The 25,480-nt window shown below is 39.4% G+C and overlaps 1 protein-coding gene across 2 annotated transcripts in view; it reads right to left on the reverse strand.

The window, feature by feature from the left end:
• The window catches only part of grm5 (glutamate metabotropic receptor 5), a 77,797-nt gene extending 58,939 nt beyond the window's left edge, over positions 1–18,858 (reverse strand). The window contains exons 1-6 of one of the 2 annotated variants that reach the window (XM_011482838.3): positions 18,172–18,858; positions 13,108–13,591; positions 12,373–12,813; positions 11,540–11,654; positions 2,317–2,391; positions 694–868 (exon numbers count right to left, since the gene is read on the reverse strand). In XM_011482838.3, coding sequence (XP_011481140.1) covers positions 694–868; positions 2,317–2,391; positions 11,540–11,654; positions 12,373–12,813; positions 13,108–13,263 — 962 coding nt within the window. In that variant the 5' untranslated portion in view covers positions 13,264–13,591; positions 18,172–18,858. The other variant, XM_020708385.2, reaches the window with a different exon arrangement.
• Between the last annotated feature and the right edge of the window lie 6,622 nt (positions 18,859–25,480).

Below are 25,480 nucleotides of genomic sequence, written 5' to 3' on the forward strand. Positions count from 1 at the left end.
AAGATGTACATAAATCTGTTTGTCTACAAGTGGATGCATCCGAATGGACCGGAGCAGGGAGCTTGTGGCCGGCCCAGCGTATTTTCTACATCACAAATTAATCTTTTACAAAAATAATTTTTTTTTGCCTGTCCTAATTTACAACTTTTTGGGAAAAAATACTCAGAAATGCAATTTTAAGCCTTTTTCTTTATATATGTCCTCCATCATCTGTAAATCGCCACATGAGCACATTAAATACACCAAAAATGCCATTTTCATTGGAGTGGGGCTTTAAAATGATATTTAAACTTCTATTTTTGCAATTAAAGTAGAAGACCTTTAGAAACTATAATTTAGAATCTTTTTTGTTTAAACAGAAATTTGTATTCTGTTATTATTACTGAAAAACTATCAAAAAAAAGCTAAAATGACAGCTCCTTTTGTGTACAAGTCCTAAGATGAATAAACCACCAGAACATATGTTTTTTTAAGGTTATACATTATCCACCTCTTTAAAGCTCTTTAAAAATAAACGCAATATTTTTCACAGGATTCACCCTCCAGTCACACCCAAAAGTTATCCTCATCTGCTGCGCTCAGTCTTCCTCAGGAGGAAGGCTTTTTCCAGTGTGGGCAGAGAGTCCCACAGGACAAACTCTGTAATCCTGAGATCTGTCAGCTCAACAGAAGGTTCCCCTGTAGCCCACTGACCTGCCGATGAGTAGGAACTCCCCCACGAGTCCCTGACGTCTCATGGCCATGAGGATGTTGCGGACAGTCATGCCTTCACAGAAGCATGCCACCACTCTCGCCTTGGGCAGGTGCGCTCTCAGCCTCTCCAGCAGGCGATCAAAGCTCTGCTCTCCGGCGTTGCTCCAGATTTTGCCTGAGGCAAACATGTCAGACAAACACACGTCTGTGACCCACTAGTTTGATTACTTTTCTTTGTGGTTGATGTCCTTTATTTTGTGAGCTGCTGTTTGACATTAAATATTCAAATTTCAGAGGCAGGTCAATAAAATTCAGCAGCTTTTCACCGCTCTTCACAGAATTTGGGGAGAAGTTTGAGAAAAGAGGCTAACACATAATTTACAATACGTTAGGGATATTGTGAAATGTCGTGGATGTTGTACGCACAGTGTTTGTTACATTTCACAGATTTTCAGGATGAGTAGGCAATTGTATTAGGGTGACAAACACACCTCATTTTGGGTATTCCACATAACAGTCTAAACTATGTTCAGTGTGTGTTTACTTTTTGGGGCCAAAATCAGAAAAATCTAAAATTAAAACATTTTCAATGTGTCAACAATTTCAACATTCTGTGGAAATAAAAAGCTGTTTTTTTTCCAGTAAGTCATTCCAAGTTCATCATTCAAACAGCCATGACCACATGACGTTGTTTAATAGACCAGCAGCACCACCTGGTCACAGCGCCTTTAGGTTGGTAGTAGACAGCCAGATGTTGCAGGTGAACTTGTGAGTCTCAAAGTGTCATCAGCAGACTTACATCAAGACACAGAACTACTGGCAGAGTTTGTGACAGACCCCTGAGTGGAGCCGTGCAAATGACAGAACACATGACCAGTACCTAAGGACCTCTGCACACAGACATGGTTTAGCAAACGCCACACAGCTGCAGCCCCGTTTACCAGATGTGAAGGATGTGAGTTTCCCCACTAACTATTGACAACTGGCTCCACCGCTTTGACTTGAACACCAGACGACTGTTGCAGGTGACTCCACTGACACCAAGACAGCGGTGTGAACGTTTGCAGTACAAGACCATGTGACCTGGACAATGTAGGAATGGTCTATAGCCTCCTGTGTTGCGTCAGTAGTGCAACAGTGCAACAGTCTGGGCAGACATCACTTAAAAACTGATTGGTTATTGTAGATGGTCCCCAATTCCACCAGCACACCCCTAACTTTCTGTTCATGGACTAAAATGCTCCACTCATTGTGCCAGAATTGTCACAGTTGGACTTCAGGAAGTACGAGTCTCTCAAATGGTTTGACCAGAAATGACCCCAGACCTGAAGGCCATAGAGCACATCTGGAACCAGCTGAAGCAGAGACTGGATGACGGTACCCCAAGTGATCTAGCAGAACTGCATGTAGCACTTGTGGAACTCATTGCCTCAGAATGACATCATGAGGCTAGTGAGGAACATGAGACGTCCCCTTCAAGCTTTACATAACAATATGCCTGACCAATTATGAGTCTTGTATTTGCTTAAATTGATTCATTTCCTGTGAAAATATTAATTAGAAATTATTCAGATAAAAGTCGTTGCATTTGTAAGGAATTACTTAAACATCTGCTGCTCTTACCTGAGTGAGCAATACAGATGCCTTCCTTGGCTGCCATGTCCTTGAATGCCTCCATCCCACTCTCGCCATAGTTTCCTGAAAAGCCATACAAACAGTCAAAAAAAGCCTTCATAAAAGTAATTGTTATTTTATCTTTTGCCACATTCTGTGAATAACAAGAGGGCTGGAACATAAACAAACTGCTTTCCAATCATGAGAGGTCAGGGAGCCTGTCTCTACATCCTGCAAAAAATGATTCAAAGCAGTGACTTAAGTGAGTTTAAAAAAAAAAGACTCCCACTGTGGTTCCTCAGTCTTTTGCCAGAGAAAGTGGGTGACCTGGAATTTATGCAAATGTGTGTAAAGTTGTGAACACTGGCAGCAATGATGATAGGATTCCCCACATCTCAATACCCTCCCCCATTTTACATCTTTCAGTCTCAGTGTAGCAAAAAAAATAAAATAAACTAATAATAATTGATTGTTTTAGATCTGATGCATTAACGAGATGTAATTAGCTTCTAAATCATCCCGTCTGTTCTGACGATAAAAGAAGGCGGTGCCTAAAGACATCCAAGACAAGTCCACAAAGAAATAGTAGGAGACCTTAGTGGTTAAGAAGTGCAGGGGCGGGCGGCATGCACAAAGAGCAGACAAGCCCCCCCCCCCCAATGCTTCTATTTCTAAGAGTGCAGTCAGGCCAGTGATGAGGGAGGTGTAAAGTCCTGTAATTAGTGTCTTAGTGAGAAGAGCAGTAGACAGATGGTGCAGACCATCCCTCCCTCGTGTCCTCTAAAATACATGCACACGTACACGCTCATAGTGCTGCCGTGACCAAAAATCAATAAAGCTTGTGGGTTACCTCACACTGGATTCAACAGGGATCTGTGTAAGGGAGCCTCTGCCACACAGCTCTGCTTCACTCTGCAACACAAACGCTCTGTCTGTGTGCTCAGCGTCACGGCTACACACTGCCCCACAAACACAATTTCGCTCTCATCCGCAACCCAACGCCACCCTCCCCCATGAGCGCCAATGCCAAGATAAAGCATCGATCATGGTGGGAGTCTGGCTGCAAACCCAAACTGGTTTCAGTAACAGGTCAAAATCACAACAAAAAATTGCTACAATAAATATGTGTAATAAAACCACTAAAAGATTAAAATTCACGGGAAAAACAAAAAGGCAGCAAGTAAAATACACTAAGTGGACTACATGGTGAAAAGAAATCCTTCTGTTCCTTCTGAGCACATTACATTTCTCTAACCCGCAAACATTAAACAGCATCTTGATGCAAACTGCCACGTGCACGAGGCGTTAAGCACTTTGGCTTTTTCCCCCAATTCCACTGACGTTCACAGCTTCTTTAAATTTGACTCTTCTTTATTTGTTTTACGTCATTTTTTTTCCTTAATATTACTCAAAATGTGCATGCTAGGTCTGAAGAGTTTTTCAGTCCAATTTGATAACTTGGATTTGCTAACGCAGACAGCAGGATACACTGAAACTAACCATAGAAACTGACAATGTAAAAAAAAAGATTGGAAAGCAATGCTTCTGGGCTTAATTTCTGTACTCTGTAAATATCTGCACTCAAGTAAAGGAGAACTTTTAGTCTGATATCACATTTTTATCTTAACAAAACAAGGCAATGCATGGCTGTTTTCTGAATTAAAAATTGTTCTAGCATACTCTTTTCAAGCATTTCCACATTGAAGTGACTTCCTAATGTTGTGACTTAAGGACAACAGAGGTGTAAAAAATAAAAAAGAAGTGCAGGTGAAGAAAATTTGCTGTGCAGCTGCACCTTTTGGTCTTCGTCGAGGCATTTTAGGGTCTGAAGATGATGAAGCACTAAATTAAATTCAGAAGCTCAAGTTACAGCCCAAACTTTCAAGAAATTGGCTGATTTCTATATAAAGCTGCAACAAAAACAAAGGACGTGGAAGTTAAAAATAAAGTTTAAAATAGGCAGAATGTGTCTATCCACTCCATGGATGTCCATAATCCGTCAGTTCCCGGGCTCAGTAGTGGATTGACAGATGATGTTGAAAACAAACAGTGGAGGTTAAATTAGCTGAAGGCCGTCTACAGTAAAATAAGGTGAAGCAATTCAAATAATTTTAGAAACTAGAAAAGTAGATAAAAACATAAGCAAAAAAAAAACAGAACAACATGTTCTGTAGTGAAGACTAATAGTTACCTGAATCAATTTACCTGCTGTAAATATCACTTCTAAACTGTTTAAAGTTTAAAAGATTTTTCTAACTAAGAGAAGTTTGGACATCTTTAAAGCTTTTATTTAAATTGATTTTGTAGGAGCACAAGACAACCCATAATTTCAAACATCACACAAGTGAGAAAAACTAAAGGCGGACTTTGAATCCCATTAAGGAGTTTGATGTTTTGATACTAAAAGCTAAAGTTGTTAAAAATACGCTGAAGATTTTACTTTTTTGAAAAACTTACCAAAGAATAGACATTTCGAGAATCAAAAGGGTACCTGGCAGTGCAAAGTAAACTGTCAACTTGTTTGCTTTATACAGTATGTAAATTTGGTGACCAAAAACCATCAGCCATAATGGCTTCGTGAGCTTCTTAGTCTATGTACTGAAATTTAAGTCGTTGAATTTTAGTGCAGGTCCCTCTTTTTGACGTTGACAAAATGGTATTTGAGGATTATGATGCAGCTTTGCTTCTTGAGTTTTTGTTATTTTATGTATTTAATTGGAATTAAATAAAAACACGTCTTTTTGTACCACATCGGGTGAATTTAACAATTGGTTAAATCACATCTACTATTTACCTTAAATTGTAAGTATTTTTTATACTCCTGGGTTTTTCTCCATTATTTTTTTTAGAATAAAGACCAAAAATAGCCTTGACAGGGATCCCTGTCACCATGAGGAGATTTTAATTAATGAGTACATCATAATTATGTTTCTGTAGCTTGCTATAGGGGGTGTTTCGCAGTTACAGGATGACGATGATGGAACATTGGCGTGGGTGCATTTCCTCTATTGAAAGATTGATCATAGCCTGTTAGAGTATGTGGGAATGGATGACATATGTCAAAGTTTGCATCGATAAAACAAACTGAGCTCAACCAAAGTGAGTTAAATTAAGGGAACATGACATAATGACGAAGGCACAGGAAAAATGACACAGAAATACCAACTCATCTTATACCTACTGAATACTGAATACTGAATACTGAATACTGTAAAGCATTGCCTTACTGAATAACAAGTGACCATAAATTGTCAAACAGTAAAACTGCTCTAACTTTATTTTCTTCGTGCTTCTTGACTAAAAAGAAAATGAATTACTGAAAAAAAAGTCGATCTGTAAACCTTTTCTTTTAATAAATGTATGTAAAACACTAATACACAAAACATTAAGAATTGGTAATGTTTCCAGTGTTTCTGTTGCTAAAGGTTTTTTCACCACTTCAACTCTTCTGACAGCCTTTATGAACTGTGTACATTTATGAGTCACAGTTCATGTCAGGTTCTAAAGCATCTTTGCTTCCATCTATTGTATATAGTATCTGATCTGTGTGACCTCTTTCCATCCCATAATGTCTGTTACAAACAGAAATGGCAGACAGAGTGATGGTTATAGAATGCTCTTCCTCTAGACCAAAACCATCTGGGTATGCTTCTCCCTCAACAACCAATGCAAGTTTGCTGACAAATACAATTCAAAGTGCTTTACATAAAAATAACTTTAAAAAAAATTAATAATATATTTAAGGAGTGACCATCAAAGTACAAATTTGAAGACAGTAAAAAAAATAACTGTACTCAAACCTTAAAGTAACAGTGAGGATGTCAACTTTTGAATAAAAACAAAGCTAATGCAGCTGAGAACAGGTGAGTCTTTAACCTGGATTTAAATAAACTGAGTGTTTCAGATAATGTAAGGCTTTCTGGAAGTCTGTTCCAGATCTGTGGAGCACAGAAGCTGAACGCAGCTTCTCCATGTTTGGTTTGGACTCTAGGAACTGACAAAAGCCTGGATCCAGATGACCGGAGAGGTTTGTTTGATAAATATTGGGTCAGGAGGTCTGTCATGTTTTTTGGTGCCAAATCATTCAAAGCTTTATAAACCAGTAACAGAACTTTAAAGTCTATCCTCTGGGAGACAGGCAGCCAATGGAAAGACCTCAGACCTGAACTGATGTGGTTTACTTTTTGTGGAAGTTTTGAATAGACAGCAGTTTCCTAGTGGAATTTTTTTTGGTAGTCCTGTAAAACACTGTTACAGTAGTCAAGTTGACTAAAGATGAAAGCACAAACTAGTTTTTTCAAGTCCTGCTTGAACATTAGATGTATAATCCTTGAAATAATCTAAACCGTTAAGAACCCTTGGTGACATCAGTGTAACAGAAAAATATTAAAAAAGGTTTAGTCGTCCCTTTGGTTTGTGGTGTATTCAACATTATTTAATTTTTCAGGAAATATGGGTCTAGGTTCTTATGGGTTAAGATGATGGCTGGTTTTGTGACTGCCTAAATGTGTCTATCAAATTATAGGTCTGTGTCCATCACTAAACCAAGTATCTGGCCTGATAGGTGGTTTTTAGATGATAGATTGAACCTGTGTAACAATCTCCAACGGTTTCTCTTTATTCCCAAAGAAAATAATCTAAGTTTTGTTTAGCTGAAGTAGGTTGTGCTACATCCAGTCATTAATATCTTCAATGCTTCAACCAAAAGCCTGTATAGGGCTTCTTTCCCCTGCTATCATCCTGGTGACATCTGCAGTTTCTAGGGATTCCCTTTCCCCATGATTTGGTTCAAACCTTGGTTTTTGGGTCATAGCTTTGTTTTGGTTCAATAAATGATTTGTCACAGCTGGACATCAGGAAGTGAGAGTGTCTCGTATGGTTTGGCCAGGAACAACAACAAAAAACAAAAAATTCCGAAAAAAAACATATACTTTCAAAGAAAACATACAAGCAGAGGGATGCAATGACAAACTTTCTCCAAGACTCAGTTCAATGGTTTATCATAAGGTTTGGTTTTAAATCAAGAAATGTGGAACCTCTAGTTGCTATGGTAACTAATTTTGTTAATCTTAATTATCTGCGTCAGTGGGAGCATTTAGATGTTAAACAGAAGTGGCTCCAGGAAGGAGCCTTGGAAAACCCCACATATAATTTCTGTTGACTCAGATGTGAAGTTACCAAATGATACAAAATACTTCATGTTTCCCAAGTAGGTTTGAATCAGTTCAGTACTGGTCCAGAGAGACCCATACAGTTTTCCTGTTGTTTGAGTAATATGGTTAACAGTATTAAATGCAGCACTGAGATCTAATAAAACAAGCACTGACATATTTCTGCTGTCTGTATTCAAACATGTCACTAGTCACTTTGCCCAGAACCATCTCAGGGCTGTGCTGCTGTCTGAAGCCTGACTGGAAGACATTAAAGCTTACTCAACTGACTATCTTATTTAACTGACATAAAACAGCTTTTTCAATTTTATTACTTGCAGGTTTGACATCTGCTTGTAGTTGCTCATATGTGTCTTATATATATGTTCCCTTTTTCTGAGGGGTTTGATTACAGCTGTTTTCAGGAGTTCTGGGAAAATACCAGATGTCAAAGACAAGTCCTCTTGTTCAGAAAAAATGCTAAAATGTTATCACTCCAAAAACACATCAATGCCTCACAATGAAATTTGAAACTTCATTAAGAAAGGTTTGTGTTAATCATCAGTCCATTCTAGATTTCTAGAAAAAAAAATATTCCTACTCATTCAAATGTCCTTGTTATCCACAGTAATCTTTAACAAATCCATTACAAACTGCACAAAAAATGGGCTGAACAATCATTTCTACTTGGCCCTCCTCCTGAATTTAGAGAAATACGAGTTTGAACTGAAAAAGTGAGAGGATTGACATAATCACTGCATAGAAATCATTCATGCATGATGGCTCTTCCCAATGAGGGTGTTGCACTCACTGTATTCCAGCCGTCTGTGGGAGTGTTTCATTCGTTTAGCCTAATTACTGTTCTGATATTACATGTATTATTCAGTTTTGTGTATATCAATTTTTAGCATATTTTCCCTCCAGATGTAAAATGTTAATGCAGGAAATTAATGAGTCTCTCAATAAGCCATTTCTAATATTTCTATTTTGTCCATTTTGCATGTACTTTTATTTATCCCAGCCCCCCTCCTGCATGAAAGCACACATACACTCACACACGTACTTCTGGAATCTACATCACTCTCCATAAATGTCGTTTTTTTTTCCCCTAAACTAATCTTTACTGTTCTTGTTTTGTGTTGACAGTTCTCTCTTCTCTCTTCTGCTGCTGCTGCTGCTGCTGCTGCTGCTGCTGCTACACAGTTTCTGAGAGGCCAGGATTCAACCTTGAAGATCAGCTGCAAGGTTAACCCAGCAGCCTGCAAAGAACAGAAAGACCTTTGCTGCCAAGCACTTGCAAAGATTGCAGTGAAGGATCCTAGGTTTCTAATAATGAGAATAACCATTTTCTTGTTACTCACAGAAGGTCTCATATGAACACCAAGGTGCTTAATAAATCCTCCCCCTTTTGATGCTGGAATGTAAAAAATGAGGTTTCAGTTATGGTTTGCAAACCAAGCAGGTGACTGATTTTCTGCTCAACGGGCTCTGACCTGACAATAAGGCACTGAAAAGTACAAAATGTTCTTCTTTTTTGCTCGATATAATGTTGTTTTCCAGTCAGTAAATGGGTTTCATGTCACATGAGTAGCAAATCAGGCACATACACACTTTCAAACAGGCATGTCTTTGGTGTGAAAGCTCTTTACTGTGAGAGCAGCAGTTTCTTACAAATCAATATGAAACACCTGTAAGAAAAAAGTTAACAAACAACAACAATCTTGGTCAGGTCCAGATTCCCTCACCACTCAATGCTTAATATACACATCGGAATAAACAATTCCACGATCCAGTTCCCTGAAAATTTCCCAGAAGTCTCTGCAAAAAAACAGTTTGCATCCTTGCTCACTAGATTGGTGAATATATACCACAATGCATTGCATTTGAATGATTTGTCATGTTTTCATCATCACAACACAATGGATTCATAAATAGTCTTTATAACTGTTCATAATTATTACGTCTTTACTTTGGCAAATCTGTGACATCATATTTGCCGTTTAAAAAAAATATTAGTGAGCATGGTGTTTCAATCCAGGGCACTAGATGGTCCTGCACTATAGTTTGGAACGGGTTTTGGGAGTAGAGAGGGAATTTGTGCACAGCCCAACACTTTTTCCTCATCTGATGCTTTAAATCCCTTAACTTTGGTTTAGCAGGATTCTCTGACACCAAGAAAGGTTTGGTTTCTAAAATGAAGGCTAGCATTGTGTCTGCAAAAACGCTTGTTTTTTTCATGTTCATAAACTGTGCAAATGTTCCACATTCAGTAAAACAATCATTTTGCTGAGGAACCATAGAAATTGCAGCATGTGAGGCTGAACTGTCTGATGTTCAGCAGTGTCTTCCCTCAGTGTTATGACTGACTGAGTAGACACTGCATGAGGAACAAAACAGTCTAACACAAGAGAAAAATTGACATAACTTAGTTCAAAAACATAGGACAAATGCAGGAAGGCGTTGATACAGACAAATGCAAAAGAAATCACCCAGACCCATCACACATGAGATTAACTCATTACAAAAGTAATCTATTACAGTTAAATGTTACTCTTTGCTGTAACAAGTTAGTGTAAGGCATTACTGATGAACTTCGAGTAATAGTTTACTCATTACATGTTCACTAACATGTGTTTTATAACAGACTAACTATCCAAAATGTTTTTCAGCATCAGAATTCTTTATTATCATTGTACACAAGACGCTTGTTACAACAAAAATATAAAAGCAGAGAGACTGTGATGGGTTTGAAGAAAAAAAAATACCTTAAACTAAATCTTCTTGGAATTTTCAAGGTCACCAGCTCATTAAAGGGTCAAAAGGAAGAAAAGAGACAACTATGTCCCAACCCCTACCGTTGATTCTAACCAGCAAATGATCGAATATGATTTAAAAATAGAAAAATTGATCTAAAACCAACAAAAGCACAAGAAGGATGTACAGATGCCTAACAGAAGGAATCTCAGGAGACACATTCTGACTCTGACAGAGCACCAAGGAATCAAGAACACAGAGAAGCAGAAAGAGAGCACTGACAAAGAAAACATTAAAACAGTCTGAGGAAGTTTACCAGCAGTCAGAAGAACATCTATTGTTCCACAGGTACAGTTCATTGTCAGAACCAACTTTCTTTCCACACTTCATCCTTTTCAATGCCTTTCCCCACTTCATCCTCACTGATCTTTGCTACTTCCTGATCCACAGACACCACCACCTCTTTCTTCGCTAACATTTTTCTCGTTGCACAGTTCTTCACAGCTCTCCTTCCATCTGTCCATCACACTTGTGGAACCTGTCAACATTTCTGTCCTTGATCATTCTAACCTGCTGCATGTCCTTCTATCTCTGTTTCTCTGTCTCACCTGTACAGATGTATCTCTCCCTCTTTTGTGTCCAGCCTTTTGTAAAAGTCTTTATCTGGTCTTTGCCACTTCCACCTCCACCTTTACCTTTTGACCTTTTTACCTTTGAACTGAATTGTACACCCAGTGGCAGCATAACATGGGTTAATACAAACACTTGGTATCAGAGCTGTATGTTTTCTGTCTTTCTTTATTGATGGTTCACTTTGAAATTTACTTTTAAAAGCTCCACTTCACTGACGCAGCAAAACCTCTCTGCCACAACTGTCCTCCAATCATGACCTACTGATCTACTTCCTTGTTTTTGGATCCCAGCAACAGCAGCTCTTTGGCCTGTAGCCAGCTTCAATCCTGCTGAAATATTTCCAATTAAACGATTTTGCCTTCATAAGCTGGAAACAAATCTGTGCTGAATCTGCTCCTCTCTGTACTGTAGTGTTTCTGCTGTCCTGAAACTCCCCTGTTATATTTGTAACATTAAATGTTGGGTTTTTATAAAAGACAGCTTTAGTTTTTCTTTCTGGTCATATTTTGGAAGAAGCTGCATTCTCTTAAAAAGACAGTTTTTACTTATGTGTAATTGAGTTGTTTTTCTACTATGACATAACTGCAAAAAAAAATACTAAAAGTAAGTACCCATAACTGTAATTCAGAGGGAAGAAAATGAACCAAAAGCACGTATTTGTATGCAGATTGGAGTTTAGAGAAGTGTCCTCGTACCTTCACTGTGGATGGCAGACACATAGCTCCAGTTGTATCTCTTCACAATGTCTACCATGGCTCGTGCCTGCTGAGCATCAGAGGGCACCACCCGCATAAAATATTTGTAAAGGCTCTGAAAGCGTAAAGACAAAGGACAGATGAATGTAAGAAGTATTTTTGCTTTGTCACATAGTAACATACACATTTAGTAAAGCAATTTTCTCTTTAAAGACCTACTCTGATGAAAATGTTTTGATGTTTTAAACGGGTTGTGGCAGCATTTCTTTATTTGATGGAAGATATATATTAGAAAAATGTAGCTTAAAATTGCATTTCTGTTTATTTATTTAAATCGTTGCGATTCAGTAGCAGATGAAAAAGATGCGGTTTGAAAAAGATCATTGTTGTGACACAGAAAATATGCTCCGCTCCATTCTGATGCATTCGCTTGCAGACAATTGATCCTTGGGGTTTTTCTCATCTGAGCTGGTATCTGGGTCAAATATTGCTCACCATTTTTGTTGAACTGCTCGCGTTTGGTTGGGGGTGTGAGGGGCTGTAAGCTTGTGGGGGAGCATGTAAACAGATGGATGATAGGACATGGGAGTGGGCTTACTTCACACCAACAGTCCTGCAAACAGTTCAGAGGTGAATATCTAATGAACTGCTGCCACTCTGCAGAAACTATGTCCTAGAAAACGACACAGGTTTTTATAATTTTAGCTAAAAACGACGTAATCATAATTAAAAGGTCACCAGGAATGCTTTAACAATAGATCAAAAGATGATCAGAGTGGGTCTTTAACTGTCTCTGTATCTTTTGTGCCTCTCTTTATAGGGAGTCAGCCCACCTTATCACTGAGGTCCATACTGGTGGCAGAGTAGGCAATCTGTGGTATGTTGAACAGCTGCAACAGGTTCTGGACCTGAATGGCCACAGAGCTCGATCCTGGCCCAATCAATCCCACAATTGGTTTCTTCCCTCGCATTGGAGTTGCGGCAGGGTCTGTGCATTTCATCGTTGTTGTGCCACCTCCTCCTCCTCCTCCCCAGGCTCCTCCCGCACCCCACTCCTCAGCCTCATCGGAAGAGACCAGCGAGTCCCGTATGAACTCGATGCTCTGCTCCAGAGCTACGGCCGAGTTCCAGCATGAGTCCCGGATCTCACAGCCCAGACTGATGTTGGGCAGAATGTGTTGATCTGCGTTGATGCGATCCAGCGTGTGCATCATGGCCTCCACCCTCTGAATTCCATACTGCTCCCTCACAGCACCACATTTGCGCTCATGTACCTGAAAAGCCAAAGATTCAGAAGATTTAGATCAAATAATTGACCACTTAATAGTTATTGTCTTCTAATATAATTTTGTCCATTTATAAGAGGAAAATAAAAATAAAAAAGTTGAAACCAATAGGTAACCAAGATTTTAGCTTCTAACTCTTAAACATTCATAACTTTTTTTTTTTAAAGGCTTTCTCCTCTTGCAACATTAAGACATTGTCATTGCTGTAACAACAAAATAACGTTTTGTTTTCAAAGTTTAAAAATCAAAACATAGCAAAGAGACACAAAAACACTAAATCACCTTGTCAGCAGGCGGCTGATGATGAACAGAGAACAAGGCTCCGATGATGACGTCTCCGGGGATGTGTGCTACCACTCGCCTTTCACTGGACTGAGCAGAAGTAGCTTCCTCAGGTCCAACCCAAACACACAAAACCAGCAACAGCCAAAGCATCATCTTGATCCGCTGACTTGATAAAAAAGAGGATCTCAGATTGCCGGGGCCGAGCCGTCACTGGAAGCCACTTGTCCGAAAAGCAGTTTTCCCTCCCATAGCAAAAGCAGGTGGCACATCCGACAACTTAAAAAAAATTGTGTTTCAGTGCATTCCTCTTCAGCCTGGTGTTAGGGTGCAGCAGCTGAGACAGGTGTAGCAGTGCAACATGAACAATTCAAAAGAAATTCCGGGCTCAGACTCATTGGCTGAATGTAATCCAAGCTCCTCCAATTACAAAGCTGAGACGGTCTCCACAGTAACAGGTGACAGAGAGGAGGTTTACATAAACCTGTAAGCATAAAAGACTTTTTTAGAATCAAAAAAAGTACATTAGAAAAGTAAAAGGATCAGTATGGGCTTAGAGTTTTAGATCCATAATAAAACAGTTACACAGCTTAGAAAAAGAATGCAAGAGTCTGTTCATGAGCTGCACGCTCTTCTGTGACGCACAGCAAGCAGCACATTTAGTTGATGCTCAACACTTGTGTTCTGTCTGTGGACTGTTTGTAGTGCATCTATTGATGCTCTGGAAACTTTGGCCCAGATTTGCACACGTTTCTTCCTCTTCCAAAAGAATAGCCGTACATCACTGTGATACTATCAATAATGCAACATCAATATTGCAACCCCCCCACAACAATGTAAGTAGAATTAAGAAAAGCTTTATAAATCTGAAACACAAATCACATTATATAGAACAAACTGTTAATTTATTGTTTTGTTTCTTCATAATTAAAAGAGTTAATGAAAAGAGGAAAAAAATTTGTCACCACACTAAAAGGCCAACCCCAAGTGTTCTCCCCGTAAGTCAACTGCATCAAGCTTCTGGGTAGTCTATTGACACAGCTTTAATTGTATTACTTTAATAGAAGATTAGGGGGGTGTCTTTAAAAGGAGCCTTTGCACATTGTTAGTCGCGCAATTTAATTTGTTTGCAAGGCTGTATAAGACCTGCCGTACGACGTCCACAGGCCACAATTTGTGTGTGCTTTAAACTTATTTTAAAAGCAGATTATTTCTTTGGCAGCAAAAAAGCAGAAAATGTGAATAAATAAGAGGATGATTTGTGAAAGAAATATGTAACACTTCAAGGAAATGAAGCAGAGTAAGTGGATCAAAATGGGGAGTCATCTGCAAAGCTACCTGACATTTGACACACATTTTAGAATACGCTAAACACAGGTTCTTGAACACACATTGAAGCAATGGAAATCTGGTGAATGACTTTTCTCCAGGCTTTTCTTTCACAGCTTTATTCCAATATAAAGACTTGGTGTCACACAATTGCATTAATAATTTTTCCTCTATCATCAATTTTCAAACACTTTGGTCACAGTTTGGCCTGGTTTAACTTGCAACACGCATTCAATGACTACATGTTTCGTACATAGAGCCCGAAAATGGACATAAAGACTTTCGTTTAGCTACATCTGAAGGCAAAGGTTTTGAATGCTGAAGCCCTAAACGCGTTTTCAGGTGAGTTTACATAGACTATTCATTGGAAGTGGCCACCAGAATACCTATTGGTGAGGGCGGTGTAAACTTAGTTCTCATATACAGTCAGTGGGAAGCACAGGAAATCATAGGGTCGCAAAAAAAAGAATCAAAGACACAATGCCAATCTGATGGAAAAAGAGATAAGGAAGGAAAAGTAAAATCGAAGCTAAATATGCAGAGATGAAAAAGGCAACATCAATCAAAACACAAGGCAGCGCTTGACTGTGTTCCCCTGACCACCTTTAACAGGTGTGTCATTCTGTCAAAGAGGTGACTGACAATCCAATAATGAACACATCGACTGAGACTAAGCTTCAGCCCATGCAGACACCCTGTCTCACTTAATGATGCAACTGTTTGTCAGACTTAATGAGAATCACTCCCATCCACACGTTTATAGAAGAACCATCCTCTCTTAAAAGCATGGCAGTGTGTGGGTGGATTCATGTTTGAATGGCTCTCAGTGCTGCATGCTTTTCTCTGTCATTTTTCAGAATAAAGCTATGAATAGTCAAAGGTAGATTTTGGATGCACACTTGTGTTCGAACCCCCCCACAGCACACAGAAATTATGTTGTTTCTCTTTTTTTGCACATTTCACTGCTAAGACAGTGAAATGGCCAAATCCAATCTGTTCTGAAAGCTCCTGACCTCGCCCCCCTGCTCTGCCAATAATTACAAACACAAATGTGTGTTGGCCATGCAGAACAAAGCAGAGAGAACGGATCTCTTCCCCAAACATGGTGCTTTAAAAAAACTGTTATAAATAATGTCCTGGTTTTAAAAAGTACAATAATTGAAGCCTTTTCTCCAAAAATTTAGATTAAAGTGAAGCATTGAAAAATGGAAATTGTTTAATTTGGTAATATCTGCGCTTTGCATCCAAGTCAGTTTGGAAGTGGATTTAAAAGCTTTCGTTTGTGTGCTGTTTTAATGAACATATAAATGTTTAATGACCTTTGGGAGGTGGTTTTACAGGTTGAGAATTAAACCATACCCTGTATTTGAGAACAAGAAGGCATGGATAAATAGAAAAACAGATCTTGATCATCAGATATTTTATATATTCTAAATTTCTTGCTCTTAACTCTTTGAATAGTGGATAGAAGAAGGCTTGAATACTTTAAAACGTTTTTTATTTATTTCTAAAAAATCCTCATAGGGAACACATTGGTGCATAGAAAATGTCTTTTAGTGGGAACTGATTCACAGGAATGTGTAACACACAACCCTTATTCTGAAATCCAACACATTTATCTGAAATCTGGTTGATGCAATCATTGAAAAACAAGTTATGAAAAAAAATATATTAAAATTAAGGACCTGTGTCTTTTTGATTCAATATTTAAGAGAATAAAAAGAATATTCTACAATGAAAACAGAGTTAATATAAAAGTAAACACAGAATACATTTTTAAATAAAGCTTATTAATTGTTCTTTTCGATGTATTAGATGTGATTTGACAAAGGCTAGGGAATTGTCCAAATTCCCCCACTACTTCGGGGACTATATCAGGAATTTGATTTTTTTGGGGGTAGGTGTCCAAATCTTCAATTCCAAAATATTTTGGAATTCCCTGGGAAAATTCAGTGTGCATCAATGTCACTGACTGTGAAAGAGAACTGGACTGAGCAAATGTGATTTCACCCATTTAAAATGGTTTACTTCCAGCTCCAACCAAATGAAGTGAATTCGTTCTCCATTTTTCCACAATGCGGACGCTGCCATGTTAGAACCAAACAATGTCAGTAAGCAGTTATCGGTCTGAGGCGTTCTGAGTCAATGTTTCCATGGCAACTATTGTCGCCAATCAAGAGTAAGATGGTTGGAAGGCAACTCCCCTACCAGTTGAAAGTGGACAACACAAAATCAGTCAATCAAACTTTTAAATGTTGAATGTTAGGGCCAGCGGACACCACCTATTTTTAGTGAGGCATCTGATTGGTCAGTTTATAATTTCAATTGGCTGATTCTGATCCAGAAAAAAGCTAATTATCATTTCAGTTTTGCACCATATTAAAAGTTGTTGCATAACAGCACAAAGCCACTTTTCTCTGCGACAACCAGCTTACATTGTTTAAGTAAACACTTTACAACTGCAACGTTTTGCATATCAGTGCAAGGCTGCTTTTCTCCGCTTCAGAATCCTTTGCTATTACGTTATTTGCTTAAACGGTTGAAGATTTACGATAGTCGAAAGAATGTAAACACTGGAGCCAAAGCTCTGGTGTTAAAGGGTTAATTAAGAAAGGCTTCATCAAAATAAAACTAGTAGGAAATAGATTATGATTTAAAATATAACAAATCTTTTTTTTAAATAGTCATACATTTTTTAACTCGATTTCTAAAATTGTTGGCAAAGCTTTGCAAAGTTGTTGGTTTAAATTTTCATTTTTATAATTTTTTTCTCATGTTCTGTACTACAGGGGCGGATTTCTGGGGGGGCACTTGGGTGGCCGGTAGTTGATCAGGCCGTAACGGATTTAGAGACACCCCTGCCTACACGAGTCTTTATCTATTAAAAAAATAATTTAAAAAAAAAGAAAGAAAAAAAGAAGAAGAAAAAGAAGAACTGATCTGAACTTCCAGATTACGCACCAGTTCTAAACAGCGTTTGTCTTTGTAACGACGCCTCTGGGGAGAGCAGGATCCGAATCACAATCAATAATACTGCATGCCAATACACTAGTGACGAGAGGAGGCTACCTGCAGCAAATGCATCAGACAAAATGTGACAGCGACGCATGCATTAATACTACCCCAACGAGCTCTGACCTTAAATCAATATCCTGCACCGTTTGGACGCCGGTGGAGCTGGCAGCAGGCACCGCCGGTCCTCTGCCATCAGTGTTTCCAGCACCCTCATCCTGTCTTCTGCCGCTTCCCAACGCATCCATTTTAAGTTGAACTAATAAGGGGACCGTTGTGACATTTTTCTAATCTAAACCCGAAATTCATCCCTGACGAACCTGCTCCTTCCTCTTCCAAGGAGAAACGCTGGCGCAGCGCTGCATCCGTCAACCGCAAAACGGAAGGAAAGTCCGCCTTTTTTCTGCGCACCCGCCTGCGATGTACTCCAACTAAATCGTGGTGCAAAAAACCTGAAAGAGGCACCCTCTGAAATGCGGGGATGAGAGGCTGCGCTTTAAGCCCCCTCCGTCCAACTGGTACAACCGTCTCTCTCCCATTCATCCCCGCCTCATCTACACGGGCTGCAGGCATCACCCCAACATTCAGTGATGAATTGCAGCAAACATCACTTTCAGAGACAGAAAAGTGTGAAATAAGTGATAAAAATCAATTTTGACTCTGCGTCAGGACACGGGGAGCATCTCTGCTGCTGCTGCGTAAGATATGCCTTTCTTTTCTTACCTTATTGGAATCTCAATGTCTCTGAGTCACTTGCGGCCCCCTCGCTTCGTAACAGTGATGCGTGTTTCCACCACGGAGAAAAGAGACCACTGATAGTCCAATGTCAAACAGCCAGAGACGCTGCTGCTCATCTCTGAGCTGCTTCCTCCGTTTTCCAGTCACGCACACCTGAGCCTCTCTCCAAACACCTCTCTCCTTCATCCCAGCCCTCTGCTCCTCCTCCTCCTCCTCTCATCGCATCTCCCTCCTTTTCATCTCAAGCATATCCTCTTTTTCTAGACTCCACTTCTTCTTCTGATGCTGCTGCTCCCCATCTTTTTTCACCAAAACAGACTCTTTACTGTTTAACTTCCATTCCTCTGTGTGCTGCTTGCTTTGTATCTGTTGCTCCTTCAGGTTCTTTTGCCAACATTTCACTCAGCTAGTATCTTCAAGCAAGTAGATATCAGCCTAAAAGTAGACCAACCTAAAAACAGGAGTGGTGTTTTGTACTACTTTATGAATACACTGTAAGCCTATACTCTAAGCATGATCAAACTGACAATTTTTGAATCATTATTCACTTTTTTCACTTTCTGTTAAGCAACAACTTGTTTTCTTAATCCAGTTATCATCATTTGAAGCTGGTGGCACGGTGGCGCTGTGGTTAGCACTCTTGCCTCACAGCAAGAAGGCCCCTGGTTCAAGTCCCAACTGGGGGACTTGAAGCAGAATGGGGGACCTTTCTGTGTGAGGTTTGCATGTTCTCCCCATGCATGCGTGGGTTCTCTCCAGGGACTCCAGCTTCCTCCCACTGTCCAAAAACATGCTTCATAGGTTAATTGGTCACCTCAAATTGTTCATAGGTGTGAATGTGAGAGTGCATGGGTATGTGACATGTGTGACCCTGCGACAGACTGGCAGCTTGTCCAGGGGGTACCCTGCCTTTGCCATGCTGGGATAGGCTCCAGCAGCCCTGTGACCCTGACAGGGATAAAATGGAAGAACATGAATGAATGAGTCTACAGAAATTAGAATAGACAAACATTGTAATCAAGAAACTGTACTATAGTTTGGAGTAAGAGTTGTATTTTTTTGGCTAAATGACATGACAAGAATGAGGTGAAAACTAGACATCTAAATATACTGAGGAGGATTAATTTAAATAAGAACAGCTGTGTAAGATTAGAAACTCGAACCTTGTGTGACTGTGACTGCGGAAATACACAAAACGTGAAAAAAGAAATTTGTGTAAAAAAAAATCAAACGAAATTATTAAAACTATACGATCCCATACATAATTGACTTTCAGGTCCTTTTATTTTAATTGAACATCCTTCAAAGAGCAGGAGACAAAAGTTTAACTCAAAGAAAGTCCACCTTGTTGCCACCTGCTTCTCAATGATGATTTTTTCTTGAAATAGTAGAGAATTGTTGAAAAGGTGGTCTACAGGAGGTTATTCAGAATAAAAAAGAGTTGGTCCAGATCTTTTCCTTTTCTTTTCTTTGAGTCAAGAAAGCAATACTTACAAAAACAGGTACAATATTGTATCTTAATTCATTTTATTATTTATGGTTTAATGTCTGGTTTCAAAACCAACCAAGAGTAGACTAATTTTTTCTTTACTGATCAAAACTACAGCAGAGGTGACAGTGTGTGCTGAGATAATGACTCAGTGGAGAAGATCGATAACATTTGAAGCGTCATAATGTTGTAAGACCAACAGACCCATTAACCTGTACAACTTCACTCAGAATCCACACAAAAGAGCTGCACTGTGTAAATCATCAAAGGTTAAAAAAAAAAATCAATAGAAATACGATTGAAACCCACTCTTCCATCCAGCAAAAAGCCTGTAAACTGACAGCAACAACAAGATATTTTGGGCACTGCAAAGAAACAGACTTGTTTGTCTTTATCACATTACTCTTTCAATGGTGTCTTGACTCAGATAGTGAATTTTCTTCACAGAATCATTCATTTTTAAAATAAAGATTTAATTGATTATTCTGATTTTTTTAACGCAGTGAAAAACTAATTTAAAAAAAGGATATAAGTAATTGTGCTCTACCTTGGAATAGTCCTGCAGTCTTTGTTAATATAACCAATAAAGGTTGATAAACGAATACGCCTTAACTGGCTTGGTTTGCCTTTGCTGACAGGATTCTATAATTTTGGACCTTTTTTTTTTTTTACAAAGGTCTGAACTTTGAGAGTTTAAGAAAGAGAGAATAGTGTAAAAATGTTCATGTCTGTCTGAGAAAAATCTATAAATTCTGTAGTAAGGAGTTTTGCAGCCTTTGAGTTAAACCTAAAAATTCTATTTTGCATTTTTCACTATTGCAGGTTATTCCTATAATGTAATTCAATTCAATATTATTTATTTAGTCCAAAATCACAACAACAATCGTCTCAATGAGCTTCGTACCGGTAATTGTAAAGTAAACTTAAAATCAAAAGGATCATGAATACATAGAACTCAATGGAAAAATTCTAAACTGAACTAACTAAATAGACTAAACCAAACTGGGCATCCCTGCCCTTGCTTAGACCCTCTTTTGCGGTAAGAAAAAATGTTCCCAAAAAAACAGATTCCGGAAAAAAAAATTCCCACGTTAAAACGATGGAACACTGCACAGGGCTGGTAGGTTGCATATCATGCAATGTATATATTTTCAAGCAACAGTGAACTCTTTCATGTTTAGCGCTCAGAGCCCAACTGTACCGTTCTTTAGACCTTGGAACGGTGTTGAATGATGTGACCATGCCTGAGAATAAAACAGGAGCGACCACAACAGCCATTCAAACTAAAGCTTGAGCTCAAGTGTTTTCAGTGTTTTGTGGTTAGTTGTTGAAACAAACCAATTCACCTGGAAAATATATGCAGTTAACCAACTTAAAAAGCTCCAACCAGGCCGGTAAAATGCATGAATATCCCAATACCTCATGGCATGTGCTGAAACATGTCTGCACCTCCAACTAGTTCAAGACATTTTCCAACTTTTTTATAAAATTAACTTGGCAGATTGTTTATCTTATTCTTGTAATGCAAAGTGTGTCTTTTCCCTTTAGTTTGCTTCTGTTTCATTGGTTTATGGACATTTTATTGGATTTACTCTAAAGTGAACCACAAAGGAGTTCATTCTTAAACAGACGAGGGCTCACCAAACTTGGGGTGAGCTTTCAAACTTGATAAATATAATTAACTAAAGAAACTCTGGTGTCAATTTACTGAGAAATAAACATGTCAGAGTGGATATACGCTAACATAACCCATCCACTGTTACTTAAAGTCCCCCTTGGAACGTTCTTTAACCCTTATGTGGTGTTCGGGTCTGTGGGACCCGTTTTCATTTTTTTTCAAAAGAAAAATGATACAATTAATTAATTTTTCAAACTCAGACTCACTGGCCTTGGCTCATTTTCTGTGAAGAACAGATATCAGAATACATTTTTAATGACCACACACCGTATACCCCCCCAACACATTTCTATTACATATAAGATGTTCGGGTCCACTGGACCCGGGGCTAATAGAAGTGTGGAAATTGATGTTTTATGTACCTACACTCTGTCCTCCACCTGTCTGGGCCTGCTGTGTGTGTGTGTGTGGGTGTGTGTAGGTGTGTATGTGTGTGTGTGTGACCAGTGAGAAAGAGAGAGAGAGAGTGGCAGAGAGAGAAAGATTCACTGTAAATGTGAGTTCTGTTTCTGCACCTGCGGTTCCCACACAAGGTTGCAACATTGTTAGAATAATTCAAGCATCAACTCTGTTTGCTCTCGTTCTCCCGCACATTTGACCATTTGACTTTCTTGCGGGAATCTTTAATATCTCGCTCTTTATCTGCTACAAATTGGAGGCGGGACACTATAAATATAGCTTTGCCAGTGTGGTTTCTTATCACAACTGATCAAAATGGCCAAAAGACTTTCTGCGCAGAGGGCCCTGGAATTGATTTTAGAAGAGAGAGACGTTTTTGATGATGATGTAGAGGGAGACGATTCAGAAGAGGAGGTTTCAGAATTAGAGGATCACATTTCTGAAAATTCAGAGTCTGACAGTGACTCTGAAGAAGATGATTAGATTGGGGCAGCCGTGGTGCAGCGGTAGGGCGGTCGACCCATGATCGTAATATTGCAGGTTCGATTCCCGCCTTGCACGCCCATGAGTCGAAGTGTCCTTGGGCAAGACACTGAACCCCACCTTGCCTCTGGTGGTAGGCAGGCACCTGTGTTTGGCAGCGGAGCCGCCACCAGTGAGTGAATGTGTGTGTGACTGGGTGAATGGGTCTGTGACTGTAAAGCGCTTTGTCCTTGTAGGAAGAAAGGCGCTATATAAGTATATGCCATTTACAATTTACCATTCAGATTAAGCATCAGCCAGTTCCAAAACGAAGCCATCAGCACCCAGCCACAGGACCAGGCCGTCAGCAGCCAGGACCATGTGTTGTATAGGCTAGTGGCTAGAAGGCCATGTGTTCAATGGGGCTGATGTGTTGTCTTGACTAATAGGTTTACTCTATGTGTTCAGCTTGTGTTGTGCACCTGAATGGGTTCAGTTTCTGTGTTCAAATAAATAAAGGCCGGAGGTTTGAAATCCCTTGCTTCACTTGAAAATTTGTTTCCACTCATATCTTGATTTTAATTGATTTTCTTTATCACGTTTTAAATAATGAGTTATGAATGTGATCTAACAAAGGTAAAGGGCAAATATCAACCAAATATACTGATTGTAATTGGATGAGGTAAACATCTGTCGAGTATTTTAACATCAAAGTGTTTGATTGTGAGGCATTAAAAACCACAACATGCAACGGGTCCACCAGACCCACGAACACTGGCTGAGTAACAACAATATGAACACCACACAAGGGTTAAACCAAATCATTCCCAGCGGTGTTCTAATAAGATTATGAAGGTTTTAACCAAAATTCCACAACTAAGTGTCTTAAAAAGCTTATTTCATGTTTATCTGAAGCATCTGTTGCCAAAATCTCCTCTGAATGGGTGTAACCATTGGTGCTGAACTAAGTAGCTCCCTCCTCGTTCACCCCTTTCTGCAAGGTGCATCTGGTATGAGTGAAGCCAGTGCTGAACTTTTTTCTTGTCCACACAGACCCAGAGGTAGGGTGAAGTTCAGGATTACGGGTAACGGTTAAGCACCGAACAAGATATGCACGGCAGAGGCGGCCAGTTTCAAAGTCAAGTCAATGGAACAGACGCAATCTGAGGTCCTGCAGTGCAATATGAGCGACCGGTGTGGCGCAAAGGTCTGGCAGCAGTGCAATTTCAACAGCGTGGCGCAATTTGGAACCCGTCTGGACCCAATTGCCCAACAGTACCCATCCCGGGTACCCTGGACCTGGGGTGGGCAAACTACAGATCCGGGCCGCCTCCATGTTTGGTCCGGCCCCCCTAAACTGTATCAGAGCCGCACAATTTTTTTCCAGTCTGGCCACGTGATGGAGACACACATGGAACATATTTTAATCCATCCTTCTGCAATCTGGGCCCCAACCTGAACCCTTCTAAAAACCCTGTCAACTAGAACAAAAGACAGAGTTCCCTTTCTACTTCGCTGTTCATCTTTTGCGGATTCGCTCATTCTGTAAGAAGAGATCATGCTGCTTATTTTTTCAAACGGCGGGACCAACAAGTCTTCAAACTCAGTCAGAGGGAACACAAATGCAGAGAACACATTTGGGACGTTAACTTTAAGTTTAATTTTAATTAGTGCAGCCAACAACAATATCCAGCCTTGGACGCATTTAAAATGGGTGCCTTAACCCTTGTGCTATCTTAGATGACCCCACCCTTTACATTGACGTGTGTTCTTATGATCTCCTTTTCATTTTTTTTTCTTTACAGCGTCCTTATTTTGTTCTATCTCCATTATTCTATCTGTTTTCTACATTTTGTTTATCATTTTGACCCATTCCAGTCAGAATTTTAGTGTTATTCATCTCTGTAATGGTGTTGTGACCATGATACCTTTGTTTCTGGATTTGGCACATTTATATTTCCTCTGGCAAATTTTTTTTTTCAAAATACTCACTGCAGACTTTTTCTAATATTACTTGACTTCTTTAACCCTTGTTCTATCTTAGATGACCCCACCCTTACATTGACGTGTTCTCCCTACCATGACAAAGGTGGATAAAGGTGGAAAGATTTCATGTAATCCATGGACACCAGTGAAGAAAATCATTGAAGAAAAAAGGTTCAGTGCACTGTCTAGTGGGTCTTGATGACTCAACTCCAAATGTTAGAGTGCCTAGGATAGCACAAGGGTTAAAGGTAACGCAGCAATGTGCCATCTTCTCTTTTCCTGCATCTGAGCTTGTGTATAATGGACAGGGCAGATCGGGGAGCTTGTGCAATGCGCATGCGCTCCGTTGTGACGTCACAAAAGCTCATTCATTCAAACCGAAAGTCTTTGCGACAGTTTGATTGACAGCAATTTAAAAGGAAAAATATTCAGAAATGCAAAGATGAAATGACCTTTTATCACATAAATTCTAATTCATAAGAAAAATGCCACATGTACATGACAAAAACTCAAAAAATATTATTTTCATTGGAGGGGGACTTTGTTGATCAGCTGTTAGGAACAAAATAAATTTAGTAAGAATTTGATATTTTGGAAAAAATTAAACATTAGAAAATTGAGAGACATACCTCACACTTCATGTTTTGTTGGGTTTAAGCACTTTAGCAAATGCAGAATTTCAAACTCAACTGGTCATATCATTGTAAGCATCTTCCCTGAATCAAGTAGCTGGAGTCGCATACCTCTACCTGCAGGAGGGATCTTCCTGGAGAAGTACAGCATCCTTCATGCATGCATCTCAGCATCAAGCTTGCGATGCTTAATCTACTTTTTCACTATGGCAACAAATGAACCCCTTCTCCTCTCCTTTCTCTATTCCTGGCTCGTGGCATGCTCTAATAAAGAGCCTTCGTCCTCCTCACGGGTCACCCACTCTCTCTCGATGAATGGTCTGTCTCCCTGTCTCTATCTCAAATCACACCTACCTCCAAGATACCATCTGGAGATAGAAACTGATAGAGTTAAGCCTGGTAAGAGATCTATGAGGCGACCAAGATGGATGTACAGGATGGAAGGGGGTTTAAAGCTTAGCTATGACAAGGCTTGGATTAATTTGTCAGCCAAATGCATTTGGGATTAGTAGACCATTAAAAGAGCATAGACATATATAAGTGCACACTTACATAGCTGCACACATTCCCACACTTCTCCTAATACATGATGGCTGGACATGGCTTTACTGATGGCCTTACTAACACCAACCCATGTCTGTCACATTC

The sequence above is a fragment of the Oryzias latipes genome, chromosome 13 (genome assembly GCF_002234675.1).
Source record: "Oryzias latipes chromosome 13, ASM223467v1".
NCBI classification, from domain to species: domain Eukaryota; kingdom Metazoa; phylum Chordata; class Actinopteri; order Beloniformes; family Adrianichthyidae; genus Oryzias; species Oryzias latipes.